The 22762-nt window shown below is 38.6% G+C and overlaps 1 protein-coding gene across 1 annotated transcript; it reads left to right on the top strand.

Moving 5' to 3' along the window:
- The first annotated feature begins 2993 nt into the window (after positions 1 to 2993).
- Positions 2994 to 21849, top strand: LOC119654908 (gamma-soluble NSF attachment protein). The gene is made up of 7 exons (XM_038060541.1): positions 2994 to 3186; positions 3399 to 3466; positions 14366 to 14481; positions 14574 to 14768; positions 14865 to 14935; positions 14997 to 15388; positions 20986 to 21849. The coding sequence occupies exons 1-6, from the start codon at positions 3128 to 3130 to the stop codon at positions 15337 to 15339; spliced, it is 852 nt and encodes a 283-aa protein (XP_037916469.1). The 5' UTR covers positions 2994 to 3127; the 3' UTR covers positions 15340 to 15388; positions 20986 to 21849.
- Positions 21850 to 22762: the final 913 nt, after the last annotated feature.

Here is a 22762-nt window from a genome sequence, read left to right as displayed (position 1 = left end):
GCGCTGACATTCGAAAGGTACTAATTTGGCGCCAAAGCCGTATATCTCCGATTTCAGTATGATTGTACGGCGTGAAGTCAAGTCCAAATGAGATAACCTTTCCTGTATCATTTCGCTATTCTGACTTTACATCACTAAGCGAGGGAAGGTAGATAAATTACATCAGGATATACTGAAAAACATTGAAATAACATCTTTGTGATCCGATTATTTGGTGCGAATTTCCGCTAATTTTTTGTTGTTTCGTTCTTTTCATATTAATGTTTAATAAAAATATAATTATGCTATATAGGTTTCTCGAAAGGCCTGCTTTACAGGGCCGTAGAGAGAAAATCCGGGCCCGGGTCTAAATCATGAGGAAAAGCGGGGGCCGGAGTGAAAATTATCCGCCTCGGTGGTGAAAGCTATGTAGGTCCTCATATTAGCGCCTAGTTTTCATTGAAATTTCTGCTTCTGAGAAAAGTACGTGTGGCAGACAGACAGACAAACAGTGACTGATTTGAATAAGGTTTGTTTTCCACAAAACATAACAATTATAATTTAATACACTTAAATATGCTTGAAAATCGGATCAAGCTTCCGTACGATTAAGTATTTCTGCTTGATTGCTTAAATTACCAGCAATATCGAGTCCTTAATGACGCTTCGTGTATCTGCATTTTTATTCCACGCTTTTCACTACGGAACGATTAATTTATTGCTACGGCTAAATGGGAAAACGCGAAATAAAATAAAGAAGTCGGAAACCGGGTGGACGCTTCAAGTATGAAAGGTTTTATTGATTCTTTGTGTAAGGATATTTGGGTATACGATGGTTCCATTTATATATAGCTTCTGGTGTATACCAATTCGCTCACTCTATAAAATTATTTCTGGTAATCCCTTACGGCTTGGAAAGATAATCTGTATTCATTTATTTTTAATTATGGGAAACTGAAAGTTTCATTTATTGCGGAAGGAGGGGATTAAATTTGAAACTGTGTTGCTACAAAAATGCTAAACATACCTCGGATAAACAGCGAATAGTTACGACATTTGACTATCGTGCGCATGCCCCACGACAACGGTATCGCGGGCCCTTAGAACTTTCAATTTCTACAAATTAAGCATGGATTTTGGCGATGTGCGCTAGGCCTTCAGAGCTCAGTGACATAGTGGGAATGGAGTGAAATAGTAGGGCTCTAGGGTGCACTCCTCTTACACTAGTGGCATTGTATTTTTCTACTGTGACAGGTTACCTTAGAGGGGGGGGGGGGGAAGTGCGATTGCTGATAGTGTAACAAGACGTGCTACCCTCACCTGGAAGCTGGGTTTTGACTGGAGCTTGACCAGTAAGTTTCTGGTTCACAATTTTGCAGTGCCCTAATGCAAATTCTCGATATAGCATGACAAGGAGTAAGAGCACGCAGTTTACTAGAGATTTTCTAAAGCGCAAGAGGCAGGGACTTACATAAAATTCAAAGATTTCCTTGTTTGCGCATCATTGGATCTATGAGCACATGCCCAGTGGCATGTCTTGAAGTCGCTTCGAAATTTACTTTTTACACCTTCCCATATTGTTGTACACAAGGAGGGCATTCTTCAGAATGTCTGGGAGTTTCTTCAAAGTATAAAGCTGTTTAAACCGAAAGAAGATATACTGAGTTATTGATATATAGAGTGTTTAGACGATTTTCCTGAATTTTTTATTTTGCAACCGCTTCAATTTTATTCAGACCAGGGACAGCTTCGATTTTGCTCAGACCGTCAAGATTGCTCCAGTTGTATTTAGCATAAATAATAAACACCTGGCCTTGGAGCTGTAATTGGAACAGCAACAATGAACAACTGACCTGGTGGCGTTAATTGGGACAGCAGCAATGCACAATACTCATGGGTAGTTAGGGCATAGGTGACAGGCGTTTAAATAAATAGAAGTCGGCGAAGAAAGTACATAGCAGCAGTGGACGGCGCTAAACTTAAAAAAGTTAGATACCACCAGTGGCCGGCGTTAACATTTAACTACAATAGAGTAAATCAAAAAAGAATGTTCAGGGTTTCCATTTGTTTTGTTATTATCATTTGTTAATAATATGACAACAAGGTTCCATTACGATAAAAAAATTTAAACACTATGAGCAACAGGGCAGACTGGAACGCGGGAGCTATCATCTAGAGCGATGAGTTTTAATTTAAAATAGTGAAATAATTCCAATTATACTTTATTTATTTCTTTTCCTTCATCTCTCCCGCAGACCTCGTGGTAAGACCCTTTTCAAGTGATTCTGATCATCCTTCTCGAGTGTGCGAGGACGGCACTTCCCATGAGCAACAGTTACCTGTTGCAGATTTTGTCTTATATTCGCCATTGAAGAGTTTTATCCTTGTGATATTGGATCCATACATGTTTCACATGTAAAAAATCATGTGGCCATGCAGTTCCAAACTTCACAAAAGCATTTATACCGGTTGTATTAAAAACTAGTGAAATCAACTTATGTATTTATTATATTACAAAAGTTAGACTAGTTGGCAAACCGGAAGGTGGACGCATGACTTTAATAATATAAGTTGGTTGATGTGATAAGTCAAAGAAAAGAGCAAATTCATATTGGAAGTATGAAATTAGATTAGAGGCAAGATCGCTTTGGTTGTTGATATTGACGGTACAACATTGTACAGAAATGCGGAAGGTAGTTTCCGATTTAGTAATGTCAGATGTTAAGGTGGGTAGTTATTCTCAAACTTACTTCTGACAATCGATTCGAAAAGCGCACTTCTTTCGTAATTGGTGCACTTTCCATCCGTCACACCAATAATAATAAATTAACTCGATGAAATTTCAAAACATGCGCGCGCAGTGATTGCCCATTTCCCCTATCTCGCAAACTGTCAGGCTGCTCTCCTCTCATTTTTATTGACATTCCGCGTATGTGCAAAAATCCTGAACCTGTCAGTTGGGATCGCTTTTCTGCTGCTGTGCAGTTGCAGAGTGTTTTTCGGGTCGTGTAAATTTTCATTGCGTTTTGGAATAGTCGGTGGCACTTTTGCATTCTCGCGTTCGCCTCGTCCACCGTCCAGTTCCGTATCGATCTTTGGAGTGCAATTGAATTGTTGTGTGGCGTCAAGTGCGGGTTCTCGGGTCGTGATGATTAGCACCAAGAAAATCGAAGAAGGCCAGGAGTTGATTCGGCAGGCCGAAAAAAGGTACATGCCCACCACCACTCCTAGGAGTATACCACTCCAGGCTCCCACTAGCCCCGTAGAACTAGAATGCCTTCATGCTCCATCCCCTCCCTCCTCCTGGCGCTTGACTTGCCAACCCCCATTGTGTGCCGCAAGTGGGTGTTTCTGTGTTGTAAGAATTTTCCTCAATGAAATCCATTTGAACGCAATGCTTTTCTTATTTCTCGTTGCAGTCTGAAGACATCGCTGCTGAAATGGAGGCCGGACTACGAAGTAGCCGCGGATGAGTACCAGAAAGCTGGTTAGTGCATGCCTACGCTAGGATTTGGCATTGAGCGGATATGGGGCAAAGTTGTTAATTTATTTCGTCGAGGTGTCGTCGAATGGGGAGCTTGGTTCCGGGAGGCAATCGATTTTTTCAGGACATTCAAAGCGCGACATGTCAACTGGTCGTGTGGCCGTGAAACGGTCGTAGAGGAGAACCCATTCATTGTATGCAATGTACCTTCGCAGGCCGCAGGGATGAATGGACACGCTTTGGCCGCAGCGTAAAGCATCAAAACAATGATGAATCACTGGTGGCTCGGTGCGGGAATTGTGTCGGCGCTGACGCATACTATTTATCGTCGTAGTCGTAATGGGAGCGGCGGACAATTTGCGTTCTGGCGTTATCGCGGCAGCTGACGGATGTTTGATCGACGTGAAAGTTCACATGAAGTCTGTGGCGTTTGAGCGGAACTCGTTCACTTTGTCCGATTTGCTTCGATGCTAGGTCACGGACTTACTCATTCATTTAGGTTTCATGTTTCATATATAGGAATCGTTTTGACCTAAGCAGAAACGCATTGTTCGCAATACTTTGAAAATATGGGTCACTCAAGCGCATTGGAATGAGAAATGAGCACTTTATTTTTCACGTGCGGTTGGTTGCAGTAAATTTTTCGTTTACTGCAAATGAAAAGCAAAATAAAATGTTGCTTCTTTGTTATGATTTGACCAATGTCAATCGGTAAAACCCGCTCGGTCGCGGCAGCTTGCCGATTCGATCACACACACAAGTTTTCTTCCATTTATCAATACGGTCATCTTATACACTTCCTGGTGAACCTGGCTGATCTGGGCTGATAATTGATCCTCTTGGTGCATTATTTCCAAAATTGACTAATTGCCTATAAATGTGCGTAGTTCATGCGACTGTTCAAGTTTTCACTGATGGCTGTTGAAAGAAGCAAGTGTTAATATTTTATTCACACGCTCCAACGAGAAGGCGGAGGTATTTTCGTCGGCGATAGTTTGATTTACTTCGCTAATTCAATTTGCTATTGAGCATAATTTATAATAGATTTTCAAAGGCTAACGTACTCTATTACTGCAATGAAAGCTTAACTGCAAGATTACATTGTTAAGCTAAGAGCATATCCAAAATCGCCGATTAAATGGCATAATGACAGGTCACTGTAGACCTCAACCTTCCTTAATCGGTTAACCAATTCCCCCACTTACTAGGGAACTTTCAAGTTAGGGTATTCAGGAAGTGAACCCAACGGAATCCCCTACACAACCTGGGTCTGGCCAAATGCTATTTTAGTTAATTTTAATTTATTTTACTAAGTATCAAGCATTTAGGCTCGGAAGAAATTACCTGCTTAAAAATATACAGGAGCTCTGATAGCGGTGGTAGGTGATAGGTTAGTGTGACAATCCATCGGGAAGTCCCTGTACAATGGTGCTTCTGCGCGAGAGTTAGTTACAATGCCCGCAACTGACAATATTATGGGAACTACAAACACTCTCCTTTGACGCCAAATTCCTTTGATCTTCCATTGCATATCGTGCACCTTCTTCTCCACAGGGATAGAAAAATTTAAAATATATGCGGAGCGACGCGCCTTGTCAACTAACGACACGTCAGGCTTGTTGCTTTTCATATGGCGATCAGTTAAAACTTGCCGGTCCCAATACATTCTGTAAGAAGAACTATCGAGTACTGTCTGGGGTTCATATCGGTAAACCGGACATGTTCCCGCGATCAGCTCATACTAGCATGCAATTTTTTGATGAATCACGTTACAAACAGCATTATACCTGTACGGGCGCCATAATAGTGTAAGAACGAGATGTTCCAACGGTTTTAATTCTGAACCACACAACCACGTTTTTTATGAACTTTTTATAAGCCCAATGACCACGTCGTTCTGAATGGCATACATAAATGCCTTCGTCTCAGTGTTACCCAGCACATAGCCATCTGTTCGACAAATGGTTGCCAGGGGCAATTCACGTGCTAATCGTACCTTGCCTTCGACCTTTGACCATTCATCGATCCGCTCCCTGTCTGATTTCACCCCAGTTAAAGTATTGAAAGATCGATCCTTCAAGTTAAGTTAAGTCAGTCCTCAATTTGTCTTACAAATATAGAAATAAGGGAGTAGTAAGTCGATTTGGCGGTGATGTGGTGCCGCAATGTCGACTCGCCCCGTTCGTATCCTCTGAATGTATGTGCCAGTGAAGAGATAGTACATACACTCAGCGTGTGTATTATATTCTTCCCTGAGAGATACGATTTAAGCACCTACTTCACATTCCCAGAAATTTGGATAGCAGAGCAACTTTCAAATCGCCAACTCGAGTCTTGAGTTTTTTGCAGAATTCTTAGGTATTTGTAGAAGTCTGTTTTGATCATAGCTTGGATTACAATTTTATATCTGGCATGTGGCTCGTAATGACCTTCGCGGATGGCTTGGATTCGACATCTGTCTGGACCAAATTCCACCCAAATATCACGGCTGAACTTGTCTATTATTTGTAGTAGAGTCCTAAATGTTCATCAGTACCAGCATACAAGTTGATATCATCTAAAAACATCAAATCATAGCCAGATAAATGGTACAGAGCAGCTTATATTATTTAATTGTCCTTTTTCCCGTCTGCCTTAATATGTACATCAGCCAAAATTAAAAAAGTGATTTAATAAAGGATTAAAGACAAAGAACATTAATTGAATGCAAATACATTTTTGAAAAGAAATAGTTATTCAGTTAAGCTCATCATTTTGACTGATGTTGTACATATTAAGGCACGTTTTATTGCATCTTAAAAAATATAAAAAATGTAAATATAAAACAGTCAATTTAATAATGAAGTGAACGTAAAAAACATATTTCATGTTGCATATAAGTATTAAAATTAATATATGTTGGGTCCACCCCCACGCTCCAATAGTGTGTAGATATTATCTGCCATTAAATCAAACAATTTTCTGAGATTAAGTCGGATTTTGTTTTGAGGTTCTTACGACTCACATATTTTTTTTTTAAGTATCGCAGCAGTTCTCAGCTGGATCTGGACTATTTCTGGGCCAATTTAAAGTTAGAAGCATATTTTTGCATATTTTGATATTTTTTTGCGATAATCACAAAAAATGCAATGTTACCTGCGGCATGACGATTCCCCCCAGACCATGCATTTTTCAGGAAACTTGTTTTTCAAAACCCCAGTTCTTAGATGCAAGTCCCCATTCACCCTTCGGCGAACGTATGGCACTCCATCAGGTTGGTAGTGGTTTACTTTTGATTCATCCGTAAATATTACTCCAAAATTGATATTATTTTGCAAATTCTATGTGAACAGTATGCATTTTAGCTTTCTCTTTATATATTTAATTATTTTATATCTGTGCAAAAACCTCAAAACAAACACATCTGCATCTTACTACTTCATATTCTCTTCTCTTAATTTCAAAATCGGAAATTCCTGCTCACTAGTTAAGATCCGCATTTTCACTGTTTAGCAGTCCAGTCGCTGCTGAAAATCACTTCACACGAATTTTCTTCTAAATTTTGTTCAATTTCAATGCCGGGTTTATGGACTAAATATAGCAGACTAATGGCCAGTTAAGATTTTATGGTTAAAAATCGAATTCTACTTTTTAAATACGTTTTTCTCGAAACTGTATGTTGAAAATCTGCTGTCATCATAACCTAAAATCTATCCAACTGAATTCTTTGAAATTTTCACAACTTATTCAGAACATATGTCTATGGTCTGCAAACTAGGATAATTGCGATTCATTCAGTAGTTTTTTTATTCATTCATTGGAGAAGGGTGTATAAGTTGCTCTGTAATTAAAAAATGAACTGTGCTATCGGGCTAGAAAAATTACTATGCATGCTCAAGATATTAATAAATATATTGTCAAAAATTCGTATTTGTTCCTTTATCCAGTTCTTCACAAAAAAGTGAAACACAAAGCGAAAAAACAGGCCTCCACATGGGATGATCCCCTTAAAGACACCCAGCTTCACACTAAAAAAATACAAGCTCGGATTTTGCGTATCAAGGTTTTGTGTTCATCTTATTTGAGAGACTTCTACGCTAAATTTTCCATGTTTATAGCTACAAATCCAACATATTCCTTCATATTTTTCCAAACTACAAACCATACGTACATATTACAATCGTAGATATTATCTTCATCCGAAACAGACAAGTTGCCTATTATCAAATACTGTACATATACATGCACATATATAAATTGGTCGTGCCCATATTTCCGATTTACTTCGTACACAGATGCATACATATGTACATAGAAATTGATATTGATATACCATACAAATGACAAAATACAAAATATTTCTTTGCGATCCCATTCATAAGAACTCATTTCGTTGTGGTATTGACGAATTGATATGTTGTGATGACGTTATACGCGTTGTAGTAGAGTGCACGATATTTACAAAAAATTGCAATTTCATTTATAACATTTTTTTCAAATTTGACCAAATTGTGCCTTATGTTATCCCTTACGCCAATGCCGGATATTGTACTTCTAGGATGAACTTAGGGGTTGCCGGGTAAATTTCTTAAATGTGGAAATATACTGTTATTGACTTTATTTGTGAGTTATTGGAACCGGATGTATTTTGAGGTCTAGATTTCGTAGAGATGCACAACTGTGATTTTGTTTAAAAAATTGCTTGGTTGGGTAGGTTCTGAGAACGAGAGCTGTTACACTTTTTGAGAGTCATTTTTTGTGCCCTCACTCCTCTATGTTTCAGCCGATATCAAATATGGGATCAGTTTTGAAAAGTACTAACTGAACTCTTTCATTTGATACCTCAACCCGCACCGCCACATTCGGTGAAAAAAAATTTGCACTCTCCTTTCGTATGTTCAATTGGGGCCTGGATTGTCAGTTCTGTGCACTTTATTAACGAAATTCTCACAAAACACCTTGAGAAATTGGCCAGATGCACCAGTTGGATAACGGTGGGAAGTTCGAGTCGATTGCGGCCTTTTTATAGCCTCGCACCTGTAGCTTTATACCGTGCACAGGATTAAGTGTGATGTCATTAATAATAATCTTACGAATCTTTGAGTCATGGGATATCGGAGATGTATCCGAAGCTCTAATAATTGCAGCCCTGGGGGAGATCACCCTTCTTAGGTGTTTCCTATTTCTCTTATTGCTTCAACCACCAAACTTACAGCTATCTTGAACAAAATCTATGTCGATATCATTTGCTTAGGACTCTAGGCTCTCAGTTTGAAACCTAACTGCGATCTCAATCAGATTTTTTATTGTGGAATCTTTATCGCGGAAGTTCTTCGAAGAACTAATGTAGGTCTTCTCTCTCAGAGTGGAGCTTTACAAGGTTTGTATAATTTAATTCTTTATGTACAAGCAGACAGTCTACTCTTAAGTTCCAGTTTCCTCGTAAGGAAGCTTTCGTAACTCTGCCATGTTGGCCGCATTCCAATAACGACGTAATTATTAATTTCTGTTATTATAGTTATTTGTGCTGATTTTAAACCCGCAGTATTCATTTACCATATTTTGTTTGTGAAGTAATAAGAGGAAAAATTTTGTCGAATGGTTCTAGTTCGACTTTAATGTGCTTTTGTTGGCTTTAGACTGTGATGAATAGGGTTGCGGGATCTCCTTATAACGTTATTTGTCCCAAGAGCATACAAAGTCTCTGTTGACTCTTCTAACCGAGAAGAAAACGTTTGACTATAAAGGATCAATAAGACAAAGTTCGTGACGTTGTTTTGCGAAAATTAAAAAATTTTTGTTTTGTTTTAAATAAATTTGCCATCGTAAGTGCAGCTTCATACATCTTGGAATAGGAATTTGGAAAACAAACAGTTATATCTATTGATACAACATTTGGCGTTAAGGTTGCAATTATGAACCAACATACGTGCAGTAAGAAAGATCATTCTATTTCAAGTTTCGGGTGTATGAAGACCCATACATACATGCAAAAGGGGAATGTAGAGTTTTCGTTTACCGAATATAGTTATCTGGGGTACCACGTTTCAAATAAAAGGTCCTCGATTAGCACTTACCTGAGTACCTGAGTCAAATCAGGGTAATAATCTCGGGCGAGCGCAATGCTGACCACATTGCCTCCTAGTGTACCGTTACGGTCTTGAATGAAGTGCTCTAACACACTTCAAGGCCCTGATACAATATGGATTGTTGCGCCAATGATTATTATTATTATTAGCACTTTTCGAGGTGGATATTAATTTTAACATGGGCTGCAAAAGGGAGGAGTGCGGGGGTCCGAAAGTGATCAATTACTTCAAGGACTCGTTTTCAGAATTGGATATTGGCTATATTCAACATATATATAGCTATTTATTATGGTTCCATTGTGTAGTCAAATGTTGTTATATAAAAAATCAACAACAACCTTTCATACTTTAAGCTCCAGCTCCGGTTTCACGACCCCACGGTATGACTTACAGGACATTTGTCACTTGCTTTTCTGGTTGCATTTTTGTCTCCTTACGATATACTACTCAAGTTCGTTAAAAATTGTTTGTTTACTATCTTTTGTTTGTCAATTCTTTTATTTATTTAAAATGCCAAGTCTATCTAAAATCGTTTTGAGTATTTGGTTACCATCGTCATTATTTTGGGTTAGTACACTTTGCTTTACTACCTGCGAGTATGCTTTTTTTTGCGAATCTAACAACAGGTGTAGGGTTGTTTTTGTGTGGCTCAAGTTGTTTATTTTTTTTGGGAGCAGCGGCAATGGTCCTTTACGTTTCAGTTCCTGTAATTCTTTTGCTACATCACAGACTCTGCAATTGGCCGGGTGTTGATCTTTACGATATAGATTTTTGGCTGCAAAAGCTCTGTTGTTTGGACGTTTTCATGATTCATGATTCAGCTTGGATTCCGATTACAATACCTTTGCGAAGGATTGAAACTTTGTGTTGGGTTCAAGGGGGTTCCAATATATGCGAAAGAAAGAAACAAAATTTTTTTCACAGAATATGATCATGTGGGGCATCAAATGAAAGCGCTCAGTCAGTGTTTTTCGAAATGATTGTTTTTGATGGACGACTCAAAATCTGTGCCCTAAAATGTGAAACAGGTCTCGTTCTCAGAACCTATTCAACGAAAAGCCTGAAAAAAAAAACACTGTGGTGCGCCTATACAAAATCTAGGCCTCAAAATATATTTCATTGCGATATCTGCTCAAATAAAGTTAATAACAATCAGTTTCTCTAGTCAATGCTTCTTCATCTATGTGGTATCCTTTTGGTTCATTGAGACTAGGGCTGCGGCAGTTTGCTTTGAGTTAACTAGTCTGTAGTTCTTTAATCTTGGAATTAAGCTGTTATGTAAGTTTCTCTGGTTTGTTGAGCCTTTCGCGTCCTCAGGTTCAATTTCCTGAGCTGTTTTCGCTACATAACTAGTGGGTTTTATATTTTTAGGGTTTCCTTCCTTTGGTTATAGGGGTATTTTTAAGGTTTTTTCGGAGAACAAAACTTTATTAGAATCGATTCAATGTCCACCTGCCTGCCACCCTCGATTTATTCGGAATTTGGTGAGAACATGTGGCCTAGGAATAAACGGATTCATCCATCTCATGGCGCCATTTTGTCTAGACAAGTTCATATTTTAGGGCGTAGTCTTACCTACTGATCCAGTATTTATTTCAATACACTAGATATCCTAGTTTTTGAGTTATTGGGATTTTACTATTTTAAAGACGCTTTGTTTTTCTTAAAAATGAAAATGCCTGTGGCCCTTTAGCTTAAGAAATCGAAAAAACACTTTATATTTGTTGCTGAGATATACATACCGTTTGTCCGGTTGTTTTGAAACACTCATTGTTTTGTTCCTCTTGCCGTGTTCAGCGGTCTCGGTATTAGAGTGTGTGCTGGGACGCCGCTCACGTGTGTTCATCAAATCTTATGATTATTCAGTGTTGTGTATCTGAATCCATTCAACCTATCTTGCATTCTTAAGCCAATGAGAAGCACGACTTGCTTCTTACATGTTTGGGGTGGAGCGTTTGTCTGCCGGGTTCCGTTTACGGGACTTTCAACTTGTCAACAATCATTCTGGTCACTTATTCATCAAAATAGTCAACTCATCATTCGAAATTTGGATTTCTTTTTTGTGTCCATGGAATGAGCCTCAATGTGTGTATAGCTTAATCCTGCTGATTTGTTGGTAAAACTCCCGCATTTGATGTCGGTTGTGCCCTGTACTTCTTTAACTCATCGATCTTGCTGGTTTTCCTAGGCTTGCTTCCTTTGTCTGTGAAGTTGTGCCTCCGCTTGAAATCCGCGAAAAATCTCTATACGTGCCTGTGTTTTTTGAAATTGCTGCTTTCCCTGGGGAGAATTCTTCCGTTTCGTTGATAGCTTACAACCGCCGAGACAGCAGAGACATAGGTTCTGAACAAAAAAAAATTGCGAAATCTTGGCCACGTTTGAGAGAAGAATTGCGCGTTTTTAGCTTCATCGCTTTAAGGGGGTTTGCCTATGAGATGTCCGACATTTCATTTTTTAGAACTTTTTTGGCAATAAAAAAGAATGTAATCTTCTCAATTTTTTCATATTATGTTATTGGTTTCTTGAATTATGGTAATTATGGTATAAAATGTTTAATTAACCGATTTGATAGTTGTTTACATTTGTTTTTTAAGGTTATTAGAATCGAGTCGATGGCTGTCTGTCTATCTCTCACCCCTGATTTATTCGGAAACGACTAGATTGATTGTCACGGAAATTTTTGAGAGTGTGTGGTCTGTGTTCCCTTTACATATAGAAAGTGTAAAGTTTAAGGGGGCTCCCCATACATGAAGGGTGAACATTTTTTTTCACAGAATGTGACCATGTGGGGTAGGGCTGAATTGACCTGACTCATTTTGGAATTGATGAATTGACCTCACTTCGTTGTGGTATTAATGAATTGATATATGATGATGACATCATACACGTTTTACAATGCAATGCAAATGACATTAAATAGAAAAGTTTCACCCTCTATAACTTTGTTAATAATAGTTGAGTATTCTTCAAATCTTACCCTTATATTATCCTTTACACAAACGCCAAACCCGGGGTTGGGCCGGGTAAATTGCTAAAATATAATAATAATAATAATAATCGTTGGCGGAACAATCCAAGTTGGATCAGGGCCTTGAAGTGTGTTAGACCACTTCATTCAAGACCGTAACAGTACACAATGTGGTCAGCATTGTGCTCGCCCGAGATTATTACCCTGATTTGACTCAGGTACTCATTCACAGCTGAGTCGATTGGTATCCGACGTCAAATCACGATACAAATTCCACTGTCACAAGTGAGATTTGAATCGCGACCTTCCGTACGAGAGCCTTGCACTCTAACCACTCAGCTATCCGGACACTAAAAGTATGGAAATATATTATTATTAATCTTTTTTGTGCAGAATCGGAATTGGGGCCTATATTTCGTAGAAACAAAACTCTTATCTTTTCGGATTTTTCGGTTTAGAGAACGAGACTTACTTCACTTATGGGGGCATACATTTTGTGGTTGCAAGAAAAACGCAGTTTAAAGCCGTGGTGCGGGCTCTTCTATTTGCTGTGACTTGGTAAATATTTCGACCTTCCGTCTAAAATTTCTGCAGTAGACCGACAACATATTCTGCTTTCAAAATATAAATAAAATAAAAAATCGATTTCTGGAAATCGTCACATAGGAAAACTGTATCAAAGGTGTCAACGTGAAGGTTCTCCTGAAATGTGCACTAAAAACGAAAGTAAGAAAACCAGCGTCCAGCATGTTAGGACAGGAAATTAAGGCAATTAACTGTTATGAGTTAGCTGCCTCGAAAATAACTTCACGTATTGTTGAAGGGGACGAGAAATGGGCTAATTGGGATAAATTTGGTTGGTCAAGTCAGGCTTGAAGTTGGTGAATGGGGCACACCTCTGCTTTAAAAAATCTATAAAAAAATTATGCATTTACAGAGCTTAACAAGAGAATAATCGATTAATGCAACAATATATTGCTTGCATATTGATTATTGGAAGACAAGAAGGTTGATAAATCGTCTCTGCCCTGGATGGTTTAGTCCGTCATCAAGTGGGTGCGAGCTCAGAATTCCTTCAATCCCTCAATAGATATTTCTCTATGAAAAAAGCTGTAAAAACTTCAAATTTTAATGAAAACTGCTGAACTGAACAAAAACGCCTTTCGTGCTCGATACCAAATGTGCAATTAATCATAGATTTTGAAATTAAAATCAAATACCAAGCAAAAAAATCATCGCACCAGGCTGACACCGTTCTGACGCCAGAACCACCTGGCTCGAGCAATGTCGCGCTAATCTTATCATAACCAATATTCTTACACGTGATGGTTAAGCTTAAGTTTGTAATTGAAATTGTGATAAATATTGAAGTCTTCTCTTTTTCGACTGTTGCACACTTAATTCCCCAGGAACAGTTGGATCTGTTCTTTCGACGTAACAAAAAGTAAATGGAGTACGTTACGAACTCGCCTTCCTAGCCGCTATGACTGCTTCTCGGGGCAGAATAAGAATTGGATTTGGAAATAAAGCTGGTGTAGATATTACAGCGCTATATTTACCAGGATTTATATATAGATCTGGCTCTATAATTACTTTGAGACACCTATTACTCTCAAATTGCTTTTTGATAGAGTTGAATGTAATAGATCTCCCATTCAGAGATCTTTACCCAGGGGATCAGTGCTGTTTATTTTACAAAGCAAATGCTTCTTTGTTGAAAGTCCACCTCATCCTTGACGACACTTCGAATTGAACGTGAAACTTGAAATAATATTTTCGAGAAAGTTCTCTACTGATATTTATTAAAATTTAATTATCTGTTGTTGAATAATTGAACAGTTTTACAAGACTCATTTCCATTTTCAGCAACCTGTTTTCGGTTGGCTAAGTCTTATGATCAATGCAAAGATTGCTTCCACAAAGCAGCTGATTGCCATAAACAGGCGAGATCTTGGTTCCATGCCGCAAAATGTTATGAACAGGTAAGTTTCATGTATTTTCCTCGACACGCTTATTTTTTCTTCACTTTACCGAGCGGACAATTTAATTTAAAATCATATTAATTTAATTTAAGATCATATTAATATTGAAAGAAACGAATAATTTAACGCAAGTTGAGGAGTTTGCAAATCGTGCATGTCATTTATATCAACAACATGGATCCCCGGAGTCTGCAGCGAGCGCCCTTGATAAGGCTGCGAAGGTATTAGAAGCAAATTCTCCGGAGGCAGCACTGAGACTCTATCAACATGCAATAGAAGTTGTTATGGTAAGTAATGTGCCCTATATATTTCCAAAGGCGCTCCGTACTGTTGACTATTCAATTTATGGTAGGAAATTAACATGATCATTCTTTTTCTCATAGAATGAAGACTCAACCCGGCAAGCAGCGGAATATGCTTCAAAAATTTCTAGACTTATGGTGAAATTAGGAATGTAATAACAAATTATAAGAAAAGTAATAGACATAGATTATTTCTAAAAACTATACCTTCAGGTATGATCAAGCTGCCGATGCCCTCCGACGGGAGATTGGTTTAAATCAACAAACCGAGTCATATGGGGCGATTGGTCGTCTGGCTGTTGTACTTGTTCTCGTTCAATTAGCCCGCGGAGATAACGTTGCGGCTGAGAAAGCTTTCAAGGAGTGGGGTAACTGCTGTGATGTTCAGGAAGTGCAAACGCTCGAAATGCTTTTACAAGCCTTCGACGATGAGGATCCAGATGCAGCTAAGCAAGCGTTGGCATCGCCCTTCATTCGTAGCATGGATGTGGAATATTCTCGGTTGGCACGTGATTTACCGCTACCGAAAGGTGCCTTCGAATGCACCGAAAGTTAGTGTTATAGAGAATGCTGCAGCATCATATAAATCACCTAATGCAGGAAATGTAAGTTTACTTCCATTGTTCATCAGATAAGTCTTGTATCACAAAAATAATGCAAGTGCAATCGATCAACCGATAATTAATAATTGATCCTTGGTGATTTCTCTCTTAAACAATAACAAATGAAATCTTTTTTGATATATATGGAGTTGTGAACTCCATTGTATGCTGTAATCTGAGTGGTCTTTTGTAGTACCAGGATGAACTCTTATCGAATCTTTGAAATAGTTGTTATGCCCGATAGAATTATCAATGGTGAATCTTTTTCCCTACTAACATCACATGACTCTATTCATTATCCATTTGACAACTTGAGAACCAGAAACGCAGTGCATTTTGTTGTTTTGTAAGAACGGGCTTGTTCTTTATTTTCTACATTTGGCGACTGAAAAAGCTTTCAAAACTCCCGAATGTTTTCCGAATTGCCAAGCCTCATGATTAACCATAATTTTAAATTAGCTGTGATCGCACCTCCTTCCATCAGAAGTTTTATGTGCTTTATGACATTCACTAGCTGCTTTTATCAGGGTTTAATTTTATTTATTAGTAATTTAAGTAGGGATTAAGTTCCGGCAAGTTTTGATGACTTTCATTGAGTTAATTTTTTTAACTCTTATCAAATAATGTTTTTTTAGGCAAATGTTTCCGCTTGGAGCTATGGTACCTACTAGAATTAACGCTACTTCAACCTCGTACTTTGTATCGCTTTTATTATTTTTACGGGTTTAATGATTATTTACTTTGTAGTGTAGCTCTTCTGTTTTACTTTCCACAAAATCACTCGTTGTTTGAAACAATCATTTAAAGTCTTCGATGACTTACTTGACTTTCAGTGATGTTCCCAGTTTTTTTTTCAAAATTTAATTTACTCTGAATACCTCTCGACCGTAGTAGTAGAGTCGTCGATTTCAGCTTTTTCAAGAGTGCGCACTAGTCCCCTGCAAATTGTGCCAGCAGCTGTTCTTAATTCAATATATGTATTTGTGTATTTTGTATAGCTTTCTGAAATCCGTTGTCAAACCAGTCATCCCTGGTGCGCCGGCCCACTTCGTGGATACATTCTTCTGGCTATTCAACAATTGTTTTAATCACTTCCACTTTTAATTAATGGGATTACCTTAGTGTTGATTATATGCTAGTTAGATTTGATATACCGGATAATCGTTTTGCAAACAAAACCTTATTAAAATTGGTTCAATGTCTGTCTGTCTGTCCGTCCGCCTGTCTGTCTGTCACAGGCACTTTTCTCAGAAACGGCTATACTGATTGACACGAAACTTGGTGAGAAGGTAGGACCTATGGACCGTCCAGACATGCAGTGAGTGATATCCTTCTACGTTGAGATTTAGGTGGGATCCCCATACATGTAAAAGGGGAGCTGTAAAATTTTTTTTCACCAAATATAGTTCATGTGGGGTATCAAATGAAAGGTCTCAATTAGTACTTTTCGTAGCCGGTCTTAGTTTTGAGATTTGTTATAAAGGCGGGGAGCTGGAGGGGTGGAGAGTGATGATTTCTTTAAAGGACCCATTCTCAGAAACTACCCAACCGAAAAATCTGAAAAAAATCATGAAGCTGCCTCTATATTGTGCCCAGGCCTCAAAATATTCTCCATTTCGATATCTGTTCAAATTAAGTTAATAATAGTATATTACCATATTTTTGGGAAAATTGAGTAAAACCCCCTTTACGTTTATCTCAGAGTTATAAAAGTTGGTAGTAGTATAAAATATAACATGAAGCATTTATCTCCAAGTTTGATCAAAATCATACCATTAGTAACAAAATTACAGTAGCTCAAAGTTCTCTTTACCGTGCAAATTTACAACCCGAAGTACTAAATCTGACATGCTAAATGCATATTCTTAACGGGCTACGTACAAATGGGATAGTGCTACACTCAAATATACTCACAAAAGAAGCAAACAAAATCTTTCATACTTGAAGCGCCCAGCTTCCGGTTTCCCGACTTGTTTATATTTTTAAATGCAAATGAATATGGCATAATGTTATTTTGTTGTTTAAATGTGTTAACAAAAACAACGTAACTTATGCCGAATAAATGAATGAATGAATCACACATTCCCATACTAATTCGCTTAAGGTGGATAATGCTGCATCGTAATCTAAATAGTGGAAAGAAGCATTACCCACTATTATATTGCTTTTCTGGATCTACAGCAGGCATTTGATCGATTGCTTTACCGCGGTAGATATATAAAAACTACTCCATGCATCCTTTAGTATTCATTAAAGAAACACCCCCTCGTCACTTTTCTCTACCCTTGTTGTGGGCACGCGATGTTGAACAGATATTTTGCTGGTGTTCTAAATAAGCTGATCTCAGACATCATCACCATCAAGGGCACAAGAACCGGTATCCGGTCTAGCACTGCCTTAGTAATGGACTCCAGACGTAACAGTTTTGTGTCGAGGTTCACCAATTCGATATCCTTAAAACTTGTCTTGTGTCCTTTTGAAGTGAACTTTTTTATGTTTTATGTTTACACAAAACCTTATAAATGATTGCAATTTTGAAATTTAATATTTTAAAAACTGCCAAAAATTTGATTTTGCAGCCGTTTCCGTTAATTCTCGTTATATAACTACGTGTGTTCGAAACAAAACTATATTTTCACTTGCTTTTTCGGATTCACGGTTCGGTCAAAGTCGCGTATTATATGTCAACTGCAATATATGTTGAAGATATTATGAAGCAGATAACATCCGACAAGTGGTATAAAGCGTTAGAGGAAGCTACTAGTGATACAGCTCACGTTATTGTCCGTGAAGACTGATGAGTTACTGTTTGCTGCTTCAATTATGCACGACGACTTGGTCATGCGGCGGTTCTGTTGTAGATGGGTGTTGCGCATGTTGATACCGGAGAAACGCAACATTTCCATGTGTCAGGACTTGATATTGATCCTGAAGTAAACCAACAAAGTTTTCGGTGGAAAACAACATTGCCTCCATCTTAAAAAATACCAAGATGTTACACTTTTCGCTTCATGCTCAGTCCTAAGATGTTTTTTAGGTAGGGCAGGTGAATGTGTTTACTAACAGAGTAGTGGGCACGCCGTTCGACTACCCTACCCGCAGTTAGAGAACTAGCTTGGAATCGTTCGTCATATTACTTCAGACTAGTCCACCCGCTCCCTCGCCTTAGGAAGCCTTCAAGTTTGGGAATTCTTTCACCAACAAGAGAGGAGAAGAGGAAGGGGACTGTAAGTTTACTCTTGTGATCACCATCACCGCCGGTTCAGAGACAGCACGATAGGCAGACGCCATACGCAAAGCTCCCGGTCTCTATACTTGTGCAAGGCATTTACGGTACACATACTTCCTTGCTACGAGCATCAGTCCATATGGCTAGCGCTTACTCGACGTATCAACATGCAAACTGTCTCCGACTGTCTGTCGCAACGGGATCTGCTCAACTGCCCCGGCGTGACTCTTCTGGCATGTCGAGTCTTATTAGACTATTGTAAGAAGCGTCCAGAGGTGCGGCCTTAGGATGGATCCCTGCTACTCTGACTCTATCGTTTCTTAGAGTAGGGATCGGTTTCTCAAATATTCCTTCAATATCCGTAAGAGATAGTTCGCCACGTGGAATGAATAATCTAGTGTGCCTAGAATGCCTTTGCATCCTGCGGAATCAAAGGCATTTCTGATATATGAAGCGTTACAAAGAGCACCATCCGTCGAGCTCGGTGGATGGTCGATTTCCTTTCCTGATCAATCACTTACCAGCGGAAAGGAAAAATGCCTTTTATAAGGCAACCGTTAAATGCACCAGTTTGTGTACCTCTGTCGGGATTCCAACTTCCATCTCCTTTATTGAGAAATGTCCGCAATCTTCGGTGGCTTCCACTCTGCTGTCATTAACGCGCACATGTGCGGGGAATACAATAGGGCCCATCTGCTTGAACTGAAGTGAACAGGTTGTCCACAGGGCCCTGATATTTCGGGTTACTAGTTTATAACATCGACTAGGTCCTGCCAGCAGAAAGTTTCGCTTCTATTTACAACGCTGCGGAGTCTCCTTTTGGCCGATCTGCTACACGCCCTCTCCCGGGTGGCCGGATAGGCTCCATCTTTTTCAAGAGCTTTGACGAATCTGCCGGTGTTCACGTTCGTGACATTCCATGCACTGCTTGAGGGGATTGGGTTGGTGCGTATCGAGAGGTGGCGTCAACTACTTCGAAAGTGATATATTGATGGTTACTTGCCGAGAAGTCTTCCAGAAGTCGCGTGGGAACGTTGGCGTCTGGCGTATAAAACTACGAGAATTGTTCTCGCTGCTATTTCTAGAATCCATTTCCTTCTGGTATGCCCGGAGTGGTTAGAGCACAAGGCTGTCGTACGGAAGGGCGCGGTTGAATTCTCACTGGTGGCAGTGGGATTTGTATCGTGATTTGACGTCGGATACCAATCGACTCAGCCGTGAATGAGTACCTGAGTCAAATCAGGATAATAATCCTGGGCGAGCGCAATGTTGACCACATTGTCTCCTATAGGGTACTGAAATGAAGTGGTCTAACACAATTCAAGACCCTGTCCCAATTAGATTATTGCACCAACGATTATTATTATTTCCCTCTGGCGTCTGGGTGAGTTACGCCCTGAAGTCACCGGGCCCAAGACAGCGTTCTCCATCTGCCCAGTTTTGATGGCTTCCTCTGTACCTTTTTCTGAAATGGTAGCACTGATGCGGCACCCGAGCAGGGACGACAACATCAATACCAGGTGTTTTCTAGTTTGCTAGCCTTCTCCTTTATTTTACGCGTATCCCGGTGTCCCGTTGGTTACTTTGGTTTTTGCTACCTCTTTCGGTGGAGATTGGGCAAGGCATTTTTCTGCTGCGCTCAAATTCAGTCACCTCTTCCTCATTCCCTACTATCTCCTCAGTTTTCGGTAGAAAATCTTTGAAGAACAACATCAAAAACCAATTAATTTCCATAGTTAGCAAGACGGACGATGATGTAGTTGGTTCGTATAAAAGCTTCAGGTCAGAAGTAAAAGCCATGGAGCAAAAAGTCTGCCTACAATTACAAAATGTTAGTATATTTTTCTAATAACATAAAATTCAATAAAAATGATAAAAAAGTGAAAAATTGTTTTGCATTTCCAATTTAAAAATGGTTTTGTAGTGGACAGAAAAATTTGGACCAACCTGTATATCACCAAGTCTAATTCGCCGGGCAACGTTGACAAAGTTGCCTTTAGCTGTTTAGGATTAATGATTTTTTATCAGAACAAACGTAGGAGTAAATTTCAGAGATGTTTATTTGTCGTTCAGTTTTGCCGACTTTCATATTGTATGCCCGATATTTGGTCGAAAGCTCTTTCTGTTCTTCTGAATTCCCTGCCTCTCTTTCTGTAAGTAGAAAATAATCGAGCGAGCAACATTAAAGGTGTTTCCTGATTACACTTTAAAATTTAAAATAAATTTTCTAATCTTATATCCAAGTGTCTTCCAACCTAAATTTTATTATTTCATGAGAATGAAGTGAGTGCTAGCTTCTACGGGAGCAACTTAAATGCTTTATAAATACGAACGAATTGACTAAGTTCATTGTTCTGATTTCCCATTTCAGCCTGCTCCCAGTGCCGGCGACTCTGCACCGCCAACGATAGAAGACGACATGGAAGAAGGAGGACTTTGTTAAGGCATCAAGCTGTAGCGAATATTTTTATTACAATTAAATCTTACTACGTTCGAAAAGAAATATAAATTTCCAAATCCATAAAAAATAAATATTCCAGAAGCGATATGAATATTGAAACCTTATAATTAAGAAGAAGAAGAATATTACATTTAGGAGAGAGAAGTATTTGCAAATACAGAAAAATCTATTTTTGTCTCCATCATTTCCATACATAACGTAATTATCAACGGGTTTGTTTAGAGCTTCATTGTACTATTATATAAATTGTTAACTATATAATAGATAAATTATATTTGTATAGATAAGAGGAGTATAATTTTAATGAAACCTTCAGACGTAAGGAAAGAGGAGAGAAATCTAAAATATTATATTAATGAATTTTATATTATAGTAAAACGAACATTGTATTTAGGTAAAATAACTAATTGAATTAATTATTGAATAACGAAAGCATAATTTCAAAGAACTATTAATTATGATTAGAGGAAAAAAACACGACATTATCGAACTAGCTAAAGACTAGAGGTATTTTCTTGAAGTCTTCAGAAATGGTTTAAAATGTAACATTTTATTTTATACATATTTGCATCAATCTTGTTGATTTTTTATGTGTACACTATGTATGGCGGGGCGACCCTTATCTAGTGTTGTAATCTTTGAAGACAACAAAAACTCTGTGCAATTTATTTGATGAGAAATATAAATAGTGTAAATTTTATCAAAAATTTGTTTGGGGATGAAAGTGTCTGTAAACTAAGTGTTGTTGAAGAATATACGCTTAAATGAAACTAAGATTCCCTTTTTGTTTTTAATTAGTAGGCGGAAGGCGGAAGAAACTTCGTTGCGTGGTAAAATTTTATTCGCTTACTCGTTTCTATAACAGAAAGAGCAGCTTTGTGTTTTCCAACTTCGAAGTTGAAAAGGGGGGTGGCGTTATAGGCTGCCTATATAGGAATATATATGAATGCACCTTTCAAAGTTTATAAGAAGGCAAGAGGAACGTCGTTCTATGATAGCTAAACTATATATATGTATATATACAAATACTCAAATACAGATTTAAATAGAAGAAATCAAAGTATTTGTAAGGAAGAAAATTACAGATTTAAAACATATTTTAAAGAAACACATTCAGAGTTATAAGAAAGTTTTTTCATTGACTGGAGGGATTTGAACGTTTTATTTACGGTTTTATGTTTAGAAAAGAGAGTTTTTTATTTGCCTTAGCACATATAAAAGAAAGAATCATTATAATGTTTTGAGCTTTAGATTTCTTATTGCTCCCTAACCCTCTCCCCGGAAGCGTCCGTCCTTCCGTTTATCTAGGGCTCCCACCATTATGTTTAAAGCGGCAGGGGGCGAATGATTGGGGTAGATCGCCGCAGGGCCACCATATCGTCAGGCCCCCAGGGAAGACAGGGGCCGGTCGTCGCGTGATTCGCCTCGAGGCTTCACGTCTCTATTAGAGTAGTTTATCCCGGGTGGGTTTTATTTTGTTGACTCCTGAGTCATGGCAGTCCAGTACTCGCCGTCCGGTTCCATATATTATCTCACGTAGTCGGTGTTCACGACTGGCAAATCTGTTAGGGGAGTTTGGTTGGTTGACACTTCGGTGACCGTGCTGGACCTTAACCGCTTAACCGTTATATCTCTTTGATTTACTGTTCCAAATCCTTCGAGGGAGATGAAAAGAGAATTCTCCTGA

The sequence above is a fragment of the Hermetia illucens genome, chromosome 1, assembly GCF_905115235.1.
Source record: "Hermetia illucens chromosome 1, iHerIll2.2.curated.20191125, whole genome shotgun sequence".
NCBI lineage: Eukaryota > Metazoa > Arthropoda > Insecta > Diptera > Stratiomyidae > Hermetia > Hermetia illucens.
Note: the sequence above shows the minus strand (reverse complement) of the source record. Positions and strands in the feature narration are given on the sequence as shown.